The following is a 13,413-nucleotide window of genomic DNA, read 5'->3' as shown; positions in this document are numbered from 1 at the left end:
TTTTCTGTTTTCCTAAGTGGCCTGCAGTCTATCAAATGCACTAAGAACCTCTAAGTATAAATGACCAAAGGAAATAAAGCTTTCTTCTTAAGATCAGGTAAACCTTTTCTGTAAAGGACCATATAGTAAATATTTTCAGCTTTATAGGCCATATGGTCTCTGTCACAAATATTCAGCTCTGTCATGTAGCATGAAAGCAGCGACAGATAACAGATAAATGAGTGTGGATGAGGTCCAATAAAACTTCATTTTCAACAACAGGCAGCCAGTCCATGGGACCATGACCATAGTTTGAGGACCTATGCTAAAGAACTTATTTCTTTACCTATGACAAATATACCATTTTAATAAATACCACCAACTTTGATATATGATGTCTGGGACTTGCTTTAAAATATTTCATAAAAGAAAAGTAGAGAGTAGGTTAAATAAGACTAGCAAAACACTATTATTGTTAAGGTTGGATGATGGATGCATGGAGTTCATTATCCTATTCTCTGTAATTTCGTGAATTTGAAAGTAAAAGCTTTTAAAAATACAAAGTAAATCAATGAACCAGCTCTACAGGAAAATAGATTTCTTCACTTTACTGTAAACCTTCTAAAGCACATTTAATATTTTGAAACATAATTAACACAAGGCAACATAAAAGATTCTCAATGTAAAGCAACAAAACTAAAATGAAGAAGCTTATTATATAAAAGTGTATATTAGCATAAACTCTTAACATTTTCCATAATTTGAAACATAGGCTCACCTCAAATGACTCCTAAATTAATAATTTAAATGTATTCTCATCTTAACTAACAAAATGTGTTACCTATTTTTGGTTTAAGAATATATAATTATTTTTACAGAGCAGTTATTATTGATGTTAACATGTAATAGGTTTACTATTTTTCAAATAAATTAGTAATTTTTTATTCCTCAGTTCTAAACTCTAAGCACTAAATATTAATGCATACAACCTACAGAAACAAATGCTGTTTAAGGCCTTCGACAACTAAAAATATGAAAGGATTCTCAGACCAAAAAGTCTGAGAACCTACAACCTAAACATTCAATAAACAGTGTTGTCTAAAGTATGTTTACCAAGTATGTGAAGAGCATGTGTATTTGAACAATAATCACACAAAGTTAATTCACTATGAAGACTATCAATATACACCCACAAGAGGAAGATATTTAAATTGTCAACAGAAACATTCTTTTCAAATTGCCTATTATGTCATGAATAATGTATCCATAGGAAGAGAAGAGCTCTAACATGTTGTCTCACTTATGCAGATAACTGTCTCCTGAACCAATAATAAAGAAACACTAATATACGCCAGGAGACATCTCTGATAAACATGCTATCTCCTATCAAATCAATGTATGCCATGTCAGTCAATGCAAGAAGCCAGAAATCAAGCTTTTTTAGCTTGAGCTTCAGAAAAGAAATCATCATGCAAATTCTCAAAAACAATGTTTTTTTTTTAAATGTTCTAAGTTTTTTCTCAACATTCAGTAATACAGTGATTCCAAATATCAAAACTAAAAAGTAATCTAAGTTAGGCTCATGGAATTTTTATGGTATTTGAGAAAAATTGAGAACCTCTCTGTGAAAACATCTGAACATATCCAAAAATATAATCAAATTCAAAATTCTCTAAATCTAAAACAGTATTAACAATCCATAACACAGATCTGACCAGATACTAACTAGAGCAAAAATATCCCTATGATTGTTCATTCTTTTATAAAGACGAACCAATACTTATTTTTCAAATACAGTATCACTGCAGCATTTTTAACCAATTTTGCTCCTTTTGCATATGGCTATTTAACCTATTATCAGACTATTTTATTTTTACTTAAGTCCACATTTCCAAGTTAAGTTTTAGAAATTTTATTGTTTCTATTATCTTTTATCAACGTAAATCAAAACAGTAATGTGTGATGCAGAGACATACTTACATCATACTCTGTAACTCTGCTGCAAAGCTTATGGACTTCCCTGTACTTCTTCCACTACTTGAAGTAGCAGTAGACATTGGGCTGGCTGCAGTATTATTCATCTAAATAAAAAAGAAATAAGGCTTACAAAATACATTTAACTATAAATAAATGCATGGAAAATGGATGCAATTATAAATTACTTCAAAAAGTATAGAAAATTTTAAATTTCTAATTTGTTCATAAATCTGACTTGTTCCCACTTAATATTCTTTATTAAAATGAAATAGTAAAAAGAGGGCACCTGGGTGGTGCAGTCGGTTATGCATCCAACTCTTGGTTTCCACTCACATCATGATCTCAGGGTCCTGGGATTAAGCCCCACCTAAAGCTCCACACTCAGCACAAAGTCAGCTTGGGATTCTCTCTTCCTCTGCCTCTGGCCCTCCCACCACCCATGGGACGCACTCTTTCTCCCTCTCAAATAAATAAAACTTTAAAATGAAATAATAACGAAGAAAACACTGCTTAGTCAAATACAGTATCAAAAAATTACTTAAGTGATAAACATTTTAGTACAAATTTCATAATAAATAATGGAAGAAAAGACTCATTAAAATACTTTAACAGAACTCCATGGTTTTCAAAATGTGTTCCAGAGAGCACTATGGTTCATAGGCAATATTTCAAGGAGCTCCCAAAGGTCCCAAAGCACACTCTCCTAGTTCTATCCAGAACCAGAGAACAACTCCGATTTTTCTGTTTCATATATTGGGGTTCCAAGTAAGAGTTAATATAAAAAAAAGAGTGGTACAGCTGTAAAATACAAAATTAGAAAACCACTGCATAATCTGATTCCCATCTGAACCAAAGCCTAAAATATAAATAATAAAAATAAAGTCAATCAGTAGATCAGAAGCAAGCACTATGATATTTTATAATCTTTTGGTTAAGTAAATCTTCAATTTAAAAAGTGAGTTTTTTCCCCCAATAAAATTAAGTTGATGCATAAGGGGGAAAGTAGATGCCAATCCTAATATATGCTATTTTATTTAATGCATGTGGCAGTCCCATAAACAAGAATTAGTGAAAATAACATTAAAATAATGGAAGTATAAAAGCCTCAACTATGACTCAGTAAGTGCTCAATAAATGTTAGCTATTATTTCATGTCCATATAAATTTTGCAATATAATTTTCCTTAAACTAAAAATGATCTGTAGATTCAAATATATCATAAAATAAAGCAGTACTGCAATCTTTAAATGATCTGTAGCAAACTAGGAGAAGTCAGACTGCCCAGGTTCAAATCCCATTTCTGCTACTTTACTAGGACTTCGGGGCAAATCATTTAACTTCTTTGTGTTTCAGTTCCTTCAACTTTAAAGTGAGAATGATAATCCCCCACTCTTAGGGTTGTTGTGAGGATTTAATGAACTAATATGCACAAAGCATTCAGAATGGCTCTTAGCAAACAGTGAGCACACAATGTTAATAACTATTATTACTGTACACAGAAAGACCTTAAGAATCTTAATGAATCAGCTAAAAGTTTTTAGATGACAAATTTAGATTACTCTTTTTTCATTACCTTAAATTCAAGAAATTTGAATATTTTCACTAAAAGACTTATATGCAATTCAATAAACATTAAGTACTTAGTTCCCTTATAAAATACTTTTCAGTACTGACATCACTACTGCTAGTAGTATCCTAACTCAAAATCTGTCACTGTCTTTGACTCCTTCTGCACCCTATAATTTGTAAGAAACCAAATAAATTGTCCCTCATGTTCTTACATCCTCCTCCTCTTGTTCTACTTTATGGCTCTCTCTATAAGCACTATTTATAGCTACTTTCTTTCTATCTCAGCTCATTCTTCACCTTGCTGTGAAATTTATCTTCTTAATACATCCTCTAACCTGACAGCTGTGGGCAATGGGGGCTAAAATTGATACAGGAAACCTGAACCAGAGTTATTCACCAAGCACTGAGAAAGAAGGACAGCTCCATGAAAGACAACTGGGGGGTTGGGGAGGACGCTACTATAAAATACTGCCTGATATAGGCCATATACAAAGCTTTTGAGAAGGCAATAGGATAGAGGCCTGAGATGAGCAGCACACTAGATGGCTGGGTAGATCTGGAATATCCCAATACCTTTCTGTGGCAAGGCCAACTATCTGCAAACGTAAGCCCTGGTCTAGTGTGAGGGCCCTAAGGGCCAAGCCAAATGTAAGAGTAGAGAAAAAGAAGGAAAAAAAACTTTTACTCAAATTGAGCCTAAAAGCAAAAATTCTAAAAACACATCAAGAAGCGAATGCTATGGAAAGCCATCAACTTTTTTTTTTAAAGATTTATTTATTTATGATAGACATAGAAGGGGGGGGGCAGAGGGAGGGAGAAGCAGGCTCCATGCCGGGAGCCCGACACGAGACTCGATCCCGGGGCTCCAGGATCACGCCCTGGGCCAAAGGCAGGCGCCAAACCGCTGAGCCACCCAGGGATCCCCCCATCAACTTTTTTAAAGCTTAAATTTTTTTTTCCCACAAAGACTTTTAAAGTACTTTTATCTACAAATAACACAGGAAAAGAAGCATCACCATTAGAACTCAGGTTCAAAAAAAAAGAAAATTACATCACCAAATCCAAGATTGAGGGAAAACAGACAGAAACTCAATGACTTCTAGAAACAGCCCTACAAAATCAGGACAGTGATACAGAAAGAACCTGGCTCTCTCAAGGACCTCAGAAACTGTCTCCCTCATCCCAATACAACACTGGCAAAGATATGATATCCTGGAGAAAATTTTAAAGATACTGTGTTAACCTCAGCCTCTAAAAACAGTAATGATTTAAGAAGACTCACATCAGATTTGAAGCCATGCCAGTATGGGGGTTATCCTGTGGCCAAATGTCCCGTGACACTGCTTAAGCAATCTGCCCCTTTTTCATTTTGCAAATCCAGGCACCCTGCTTTAACACTCTCTGAAGATGAGACACTCCAGAAAGTAAAATCATACTAAACCCACAGCTCTCTTCAGTTGTCCCCCTACTGCCAAATGTTTCACATCAAGAGTATTTTTTGGTAAGAGGTAAAAGGTCCCAATCTTAGTTTATTATAACTATGATCATCCTTTGACGGTCAAGTTATTTAATTTTTAAATCAAACAGGTGAATAACATTTTTCTGACATGATGAACTGATAGCGCATTAGAATCTTTAAAATAATTATTTCCCATACCCGCATTTTGTTTGATTTAGATAATTAACTTCTTTAGACATAACTTCTTTACACATCAAAGTCCTATCATCCCAATACTTTATTTCCTTTCTCCTAGACATAAAAAAAAGTCAGTTAAAAGCAGAAGCACTCAAGTCAATTTTCTCTAATAAATACAGTTAACATGGAACTGAAAACCTACTGTAATCTTCTCAATGGGTTAATAATGTCCTGCAGTTGTTTTAGCTTTCAATTCAAATGCAGCTGTTTGCCATATTTTACAAAATGAATTCAGATGTGCAGAGGGAGACCTAGATTATTTCAACATGCCACAGTTTAAACGTGAACCCAAGCAGTAAGTTCATCTCTGATTAATACTTGTATTTAAACCTGATCATTAAGTCAATAGCCAATACTATATCACACCTGTAAAAATCCTGTTACAGAGTAGAAAAATTGACATCTTTAATTTTAAAACAATGGAATGTAAAGATATACCCTTTCCCTCAGAAAATACAATAAAAAATTTTTTAATTGTAGTAAAGTTATACATTACAAATGTGAATTAAACAAAATATAATAAACATGCCACTGGGCTTCTAATAATAGCTCATATTTCTGGTGCTAAATGACCAAAGAGAAATACCATAAAACATCTTTGGCTTAAAATACCACAAAGAGTTGAAAACTTTATTACTAGTTATAGCACCATCAAAACAACATAAATATCTGGATTGTGAAATCCATCAGTCTCCCTATTTATTAAAAGACAGTGGAATGTTCTAGCATTTTTTCTATTACATCACTGCTGAGGAAAGTTTATTCAGCAGACCTATGTACTGATGCTGAGCATACAGTTCCAATTTCAGTCATTCATAACCTGAACATCCCACATAATACAAATTAATAGAAAACTGTTACATTCAGAACATTCTCATTTTCATAGAACTCCAAAGGCAGGAAGCAATTATGGTTAAACCAACACTATTTTACACTGCATTCTGGTTTTGTTGTCTAAAAAAAACAACTCAAGTTACATCATGATGTAAATTTCTCCTGCTGTGAAAAATACTACCAAATAATCATTCGATCACTGAGAATGTAAAAAATAAAAAAATATAAGTGTAAAAATGTCAAAACTTCTATACCTACTATTTGGGATAACACAATGGCAATTCCAACATATTTATATATGCCCTGTTTCAAGTGAACTTCAGAAGATATAAAGCTCAAACACAATTACCTGCTAAAAGACAAGCAACATACCATGAACAACCCCAAAGAACAGATGATTCACATATAATTTACAACTTTTGAAATCAATTGCAATTTTGAAATCAATTGCAATTTTTCTGAAACTAATTGTATTTTCGTAACTAAAAATCATTTGTATTCACTTACCACATATCAAATAAGTTCAGAACCCGAAATAAGATGCATCAATCATAGTACTTCTCACACTACGGTTTAACTATTTCCTTGTCATTGAACTGCTAACTGCTTAATGACAGGACATTTTTTTTCTGTAATTGTAATACTTTGTATATTGCCTACCACTGCTGATGCTCTGTAAATGTTTTGTGAATGATCGAATTACTGAACGGTGTAACAAAGAACACAAAGATAAGAAAGATGTATCTCTATCTCTGCCATTTAGTAGCTTACAGCCTACTGAAGTTAACAGATATATTCAATGAAATGAGTTTCAAGATAACGCACAAGACGGTATGACACAAGAGGAGCTAAGACCCAAACAATTACGGGAAAACTGTCCTGAGATTTAACACTTGTTACAATCTGAAAATAAAGCATACTTCACTGCATTAAACAACAACAAAAAAGAGATAAGTGAATAGCACATCCAAACTAACCATGTCACTGGATTACTGCAGAATCAAAGTGCACCATAATTATGAAGCACCATAAAAAAGCAGTATGATAGTAAATATTTCTCTTTACCATTCATTGAGCAATTATTTTTCTTAAAAACTATTGGAACAGGAATAAGTACTTCCTAACCAAAATCAGTTTGATTCTAATTAGTGTAAGAAGCTACCACTATTCACCCAATGATCAAAATGACAATTAGCTATGCTGTAAATAGAGAACTGGGATTTTAATATAATTACCAAAGACTTCATATTCATAGATAGAAAAACTCTCCTCTGTAATATATTATACTATTTCCCGGCGTATTTTCCCCAACCAAACCTGCTTCCCTGTCAAACATTCCCAGCTCTAGAAGAGCAACACTACCCTTGAGTCACAGAAGTTCAAAAAAATCCAAGGCAATTTTTGATTTGCCAGCTCCTCTCCTGCCTACATTTATGCAATCTGCTCCTGGTATAACTTCCTTTAATAAAGCAATTCTAATGTGATCTCTTCCTCACCAATCTCACCTAATACTCTTACTACAGTACCTTTTAAACCATCTCCCACCTTTCTAATTAATTCTGCATACTATCTCGTTCTAAATATTTGTTACTCCTCTACTCAAAGCATCCAACATGTCTACTTCACCTGGAGGACAAAACTTGTCTAAAATCAGGCCCACAGGACCTCTGCAGCCTCCTTTCCTATAGCAATCAAAGCAAATATCCAGTATCTCCCAAACCATCCTAAGTTCTTCTGAACCTTTAGAGTCTACAGTTCCTCCTACCTACAATACTTTTTGTTTCCTCTCCAAATCCTAGCTGCCTATAAAAGCTCAGCCTAAACTCCATATCTTCAAGACTTCCCAGACTCATGATCATCGGGAATTCTCCTTTCCCTGTCACCTAATGTTTTCATTTACTAATTCTTTCGTTTAACATTAACTATTTCAATGCACACATATTAGTTTATTAATAAATTTCCCCAACTGTTGGCAGATGACTGCACCTGTTCCTCCTCCTTCCCAGAGAAATGAAAAGCCTTCATTTACTAACTGCCTCCACTCCCCTCTACCAAACCCACTGTATTTTCTCCTTATTCCCTCCTCTGACGTTAAAGGCACCTTCTTATTTAAAGCCAATGCACCACCTGTGCTTTGGCTTTATCCATTTCTAGCTATTTATTGGGCACCTACTACAGGGCAAACACTGTTGTAAGAGCTCAGGATACGATCATGACTGAGCTAGACAAAAAGAAGCTATAATGCAGGAGACAAGAATATAAACATGTCAGGTAGTGACAAATGCTATGAAAACAAATTATATAAGCTGTTTTCAACCAGGAGGTGACATTTCATAGAATATCCGAACGGAGCCCAGGAAGGAGCTCTGAAGAACTTCCAGGCAAAAAGAATAGCAAAATACCAAGGTCCTGGGGCTCAAATGAAGAGGGAAAGGAGGGTAAGCAGTAGAAAATAAGGTCTGAAAGTTAGCAAGAGGACAAATGATATGAAACCCCCTCAGTCATAAAGGTTAAATTTTAGTTGAATACAATGTGAAGCGATGAGAAGTGTGAAAAGAGAAGAGACTTGAAATATTTTAGGGTTTTTTTTTTTTTTAAGATTTATTCATTTATTTCCAAGAGAAAAAGAAGAACATGTGTGCACTCACATACAAGCATGTGGGCACAAGGCAGGGGGGTGACAGGCAGAGGGAGAGAGAGAATCCCAAGCAGACTTTTGGCTGAGTGCAGAGCACAATGAGGGGCTCAATCACATAACCCTGACATCATGACCTGAGTCAAAATCAAGAGTTGGAGGCTGAACCAACTAAGCCATCCAGGTACCCCTGAAATATTTCAGGTTTAAAAAGAGAACTCTTGCTGCTGTGACATTATACTAGAAGTAGCGAGACTTCCATAATATATTTTGAAGACAGAGCTGCCTGCTGATGGATTAAACATAGGGTATGAAAGAAAAGCAGTCAAGGATGACTCTGAAGATTGGGGCCTGAGCAACAGGTTGAATGGTGTGCCATTTACTAAGATCAGGAAAACTGAAAAGGAAAAAACAAACAAACCAGGAGTTCAGTTTGAGCCATATTAAGCCTCAGGCAACTATTAGACATTTAAGTAGAATTAAAATCCTGTAGAAGTTTTGTGACAGATGTTCTAAGACAGAAAACTGAAATAAGTCATGGTCACAGGGCTGTGCTAAGAAGGATAATTAATCAATACCGTAGAATGTTAAAATAAGAACCAACTAATCTCTCAAGTTCAGTTTCTCCATCTGTCAAGAATAATTTCTGCCTCTCTCTGAGGGGTGTTATAAAGAAGACAGCGGCTACCACATATCAGGCATTCAAAAAATATATCAGAATTGAAAAGAACATCAAAACATCTGTAAACCATGAAAATTCCCAATAGGCAGATAGAAACTGTGCATTTACATATCCTAGTTGGCTACATGAACAATTACTTTTTTTTTTTTTTTTTACCTACAGACATAGGAGCTCAGTGACAGACTGCTCAGAGACCTATGAATTTGTATTATTATATTTTCCTTCTGTAGTCTCATATTAATATAGGTTTCCATTCCAAGTGCTTTCATATCCAGTACTCTCTTAGGGAAACACTTAGTTTCACAGAAATTTTTTATTCTTTGCAAAAATAGTTATTGAAGAACACTACAAATGTGCCTACCAGATTGTCCTAAAATACGTAGCATTCAAACCCTGACAAAATGGCAAGCTTACTTTTCTCATATTAAAACACTGCTGGTTTTACATAAAATATCATATAATTGAGTGACTTAATGGCTAACTTTTCAGATAAATGCAAAATTTGTTAATCAGACTTTTTGTAGTAAGTGTATTTGACAAGGATGTCAAAAGAGGAGCTCTCTTCAACATCAAGATTCTCTCCTACTCTGAATTCACATCCTAGAAATATTTCACATTATGAGGCGTTTATTTTAAATATAAACAAGTCAATAAACTATCTGATGCAGTTAAAAACACAGTTAATGTGATTAAAAATAAAAAAGATTTGCTGTAGGCATGTAAAAAATTGATGAATTTGTATAAGCATTTCAGAGTTTCTACAGGGTTTTTCACCTGCATTAGTCCACATCTGTTCACACTCACCCTACAAGGCAAGTATTATCCCCCTACCAATGAGGAAGCAAAGAGTAAAAACTGGGTAAAGGTCACAAGTCTAACAAAAGTCAGGCTTTGATCCCAGGTAGCTAATAACCTGAAATATTCTGTCCATGTACATATATATCTTAACAAAAATTTACTAACCTTCTCCCATTTTAGTGCCTTGGTTTTTTTCATTTGTAAACGATACCTATCTCCTTTAACACTCTAAAATAACATGAAATTACTGGGAAGTGTGCACATAGTAAGCAATCAGGGGACTTGTAACAAAATTAACTCAGACACTGATGACTTCAAAAGTTCAGGAATTCTGTGCTTAAAAGTAAATCTCAAGCAGATAGATAAACAATTATAACAGACCAAACTCTAACTATACAAACTGGTGGGAGGAGAACCAAAGACATCTGAGGTGCAGAACTACAGTTTGAAAAAAACTAATTTCATCCAAATCCCTCATTTTTCAGGTGAGGAAACTGAAGTCCAGAGGGGTTTCTTGAACTGCCCAAGGACACATCACTATTTAGTGATACAGCTGGGATTAAAACTGAAGTCCCCTGACTTCTGGTCCTGAGTTCTTTCTACTATCCCACAAGGAACATACAAATAAAAGTTGATCATAATTAACTCATAAGACCTCCACAATGTGTTTGTCATAGGAACTTTGTTGTGAAGTATCTGCCTATGCCGACTCACAGTTTAGCAGTAAACAGCTGGGCTCTGGAGTTCAAATACAGACTCGAAACATTTACCATGTGACCTTGGGCAAGTCACATCACCTCCTTGCCTCAGTTCCCTCATCTTTAGAATACAGGCTAAAAGTACTCCTCTCGTAGATTACACAAAGAAATGTATATATAAAGCACTCAGAAAAAAAAAAAAGAAAAAGAAAAAAAAGCACTCAGGACAGTGCCTAATACATAGAAAGCACTCGGTTCATGATGATGATAATGATGATGAAGAAGAAGAAAAGAAAGAATCCAAGCAAAACTATAGTTTCTTAAAAGCTTATCATAAAGTACTATCATTAAACATATATACTCTCAGAGAAGGAATGTTATAATTATGAGTAGTCCTTTAAAGATCCAGAAACAAATAACATGAAATGAATTATACAATCTTCAGTCATAAAACCTCTACAGCATTTAAAATAGCAAGAATATACTTCAAGATTTTAATTTGTATTTGCATATTATTTTGCATTTATAAAGTACTCTCGCACAAATTATTTCAATTTACTGCCCTATGAATTCAATGAACAACCATTTCTTCCAGCAACTACTACATATCTATCCTATGCCAGACAGCATGCTATTCTCACATTCATTATTTTATTTAACCTTCAATATCCACTATCAGCCATATATTATCAGAGGTAGTAGTATAATGCAAAAATCCTGACAGATCTATTCCAAAAAGTAAGAGCCTTATCAGTACCACCTATTAAGTGGGAATGACATGTCTGGATAAATAAATGACATATAACATTTAGCACATGGAACTAGATGGAACACATCAAATGCCCATGAAAATGTTGGGTCTCCCTTAGCAGCAGTATGTAGTTGTTCTATGTAGAAAATATATCACAGGCACCTAGGTGGCCCAGGCAGCATCCACTCTTGGTTTTGGCTCAGGTCATGATCTCAGGGTCCTAGGATCAAGCCCCACGTCAGGCTCCATGATCAGCATGGAGTCTGCTTGGGGTTCTCGCTCTCCCTCTGCACCCCCCTCTAAAATAAATAAATCTTGAAGAAGTAAAAAAAAAAAAAAAAAAAGAGAGAGAGAAGAAAATATATTGCAACCAGATCAGTCAAGCACCATTACCATCATTTACAGTACCATTAAAGAGAGCAACCTCGGGCAGTGCCCAATATACTCTATGCTGTTTTACAAATAAAAATATACAACAATTTTTGCAGATTAAGGTCAATCTTTACTAGAGGTAGTAGGTTGACAAAATTGGGACAAAATCAATTAAAAAATAAAATGTTTGTAAAGCAAGACAATTGTGTAATTCTCCTCTGAAGTCTTCAGCAATCCTGTGAGAAGGCTGGGATGAGTTGAGATACTAATTCCACTTTATAGATGAGGAAAATGAGGATCAGAGAAGTTAAATACCTGAACTACAGTCACAAGGAGAGAATATGGTAGAAAAGGGCTTAACTTATGTTTTCAGAATTAGTTTTAAGTACTTCTTTGCATCTATCCACAATGTATCTCAGAACATCAATAGCTCTTCCAGGTCTATTGTTCAATAAACTTAAGGCTAAAACAGCTAATATTTACTGAGCACTTAATTCTTATGTGCTTTGCTATACCCAACACATCATCACATGGATTTAATCCTCAGCAGAGTAAGGACTCAAACCAAGTGTGTTTGAGTCTCAATAAAACATTTTACCAATCACAGTATAAATTAATACAATAATGCATTTGGCTAAGTATTTTTATTATTTGAGTGAACTATAAGCAAAATCCTTCTTGAACATTATAAATACATAAACAGATTTCTGACCAACTTCACTGTTCAACTTCACCGTAAAATAAAATGGGAGTTATTTTCAACAAGAATAGTGTCTTCTGATTTGATTGACATGGCCTAACTTTGAGCCTCCTACACCAAAGATCATTTATGTAGAGAAAACCAAAATTCAAGCTGCCCAAGATTTCCATCTAACATAAGGAGAAAAGAAAAAATGTTTAATTACCAGCAGCTTAAATGGACAGGTCACTTGCTGGCCTTATTCTAGATTTCTTATCTATTACTTGAGCACATAAGCAATAATTCTCTCAATACTTTAGTACATTTGTGAGACTGCAATAGGGTTAATCCTCCTAAAATTACATATTACAAATTTCAACAAGAATAAAAGTAGGGTGATCATATGTGATACCAACTGGGACATTTTTTATATGAAAGGGGCTCTATTAATAATTATACCAGGAAAAACAGGGTCTAAATAATGACTGTCGCAGGGAAGGTGGGGTATACAATCACCCTATATAAGAGCAACCCATCCTGATTTGTATGATATAGGCTATTCTCTGTACATGCTTAATCCATGAGCTTTAAGTTTTTGGCTCAGATCTAATGACGATCTTTTAGCCTTGAGATCAAGGACACCATTTTACAGGCACCAGGCCAGAGTTAAGGGTGCTATCTATTAAAAAATGTATTTTTTTAAGTTTTATTCTGAAACTGAACTCTACAGATATTTGCTTTAA

The 13,413-nt window shown here is 34.6% G+C and overlaps 2 protein-coding genes across 20 annotated transcripts in view; one reads left to right on the top strand and one right to left on the bottom strand.

Moving 5' to 3' along the window:
• RUNX2 (RUNX family transcription factor 2) overlaps positions 1-13,413 on the top strand; it is a 326,623-nt gene that overhangs the window by 40,090 nt on the left and 273,120 nt on the right. The gene's annotated exons all lie outside the window — the stretch shown is intronic.
• Positions 1-13,413, bottom strand: part of SUPT3H (SPT3 homolog, SAGA and STAGA complex component) — a 603,243-nt gene that overhangs the window by 587,322 nt on the left and 2,508 nt on the right. For 6 of the 7 annotated variants that reach the window (XM_077903820.1, XM_077903818.1, XM_077903822.1 and 3 more), the window contains one exon: positions 1,960-2,060. In XM_077903820.1, the coding sequence (XP_077759946.1) occupies positions 1,960-2,060 (101 nt within the window). Of the gene's footprint in view, positions 1-1,959; positions 2,061-5,182; positions 5,276-13,413 lie in introns of those variants that run through there. The other variant, XM_077903819.1, reaches the window with a different exon arrangement.

Source organism: Canis aureus, chromosome 7 (assembly GCF_053574225.1).
Source record: "Canis aureus isolate CA01 chromosome 7, VMU_Caureus_v.1.0, whole genome shotgun sequence".
Classification (NCBI taxonomy): Eukaryota; Metazoa; Chordata; class Mammalia; order Carnivora; family Canidae; genus Canis; species Canis aureus.
Note: the sequence above shows the minus strand (reverse complement) of the source record. Positions and strands in the feature narration are given on the sequence as shown.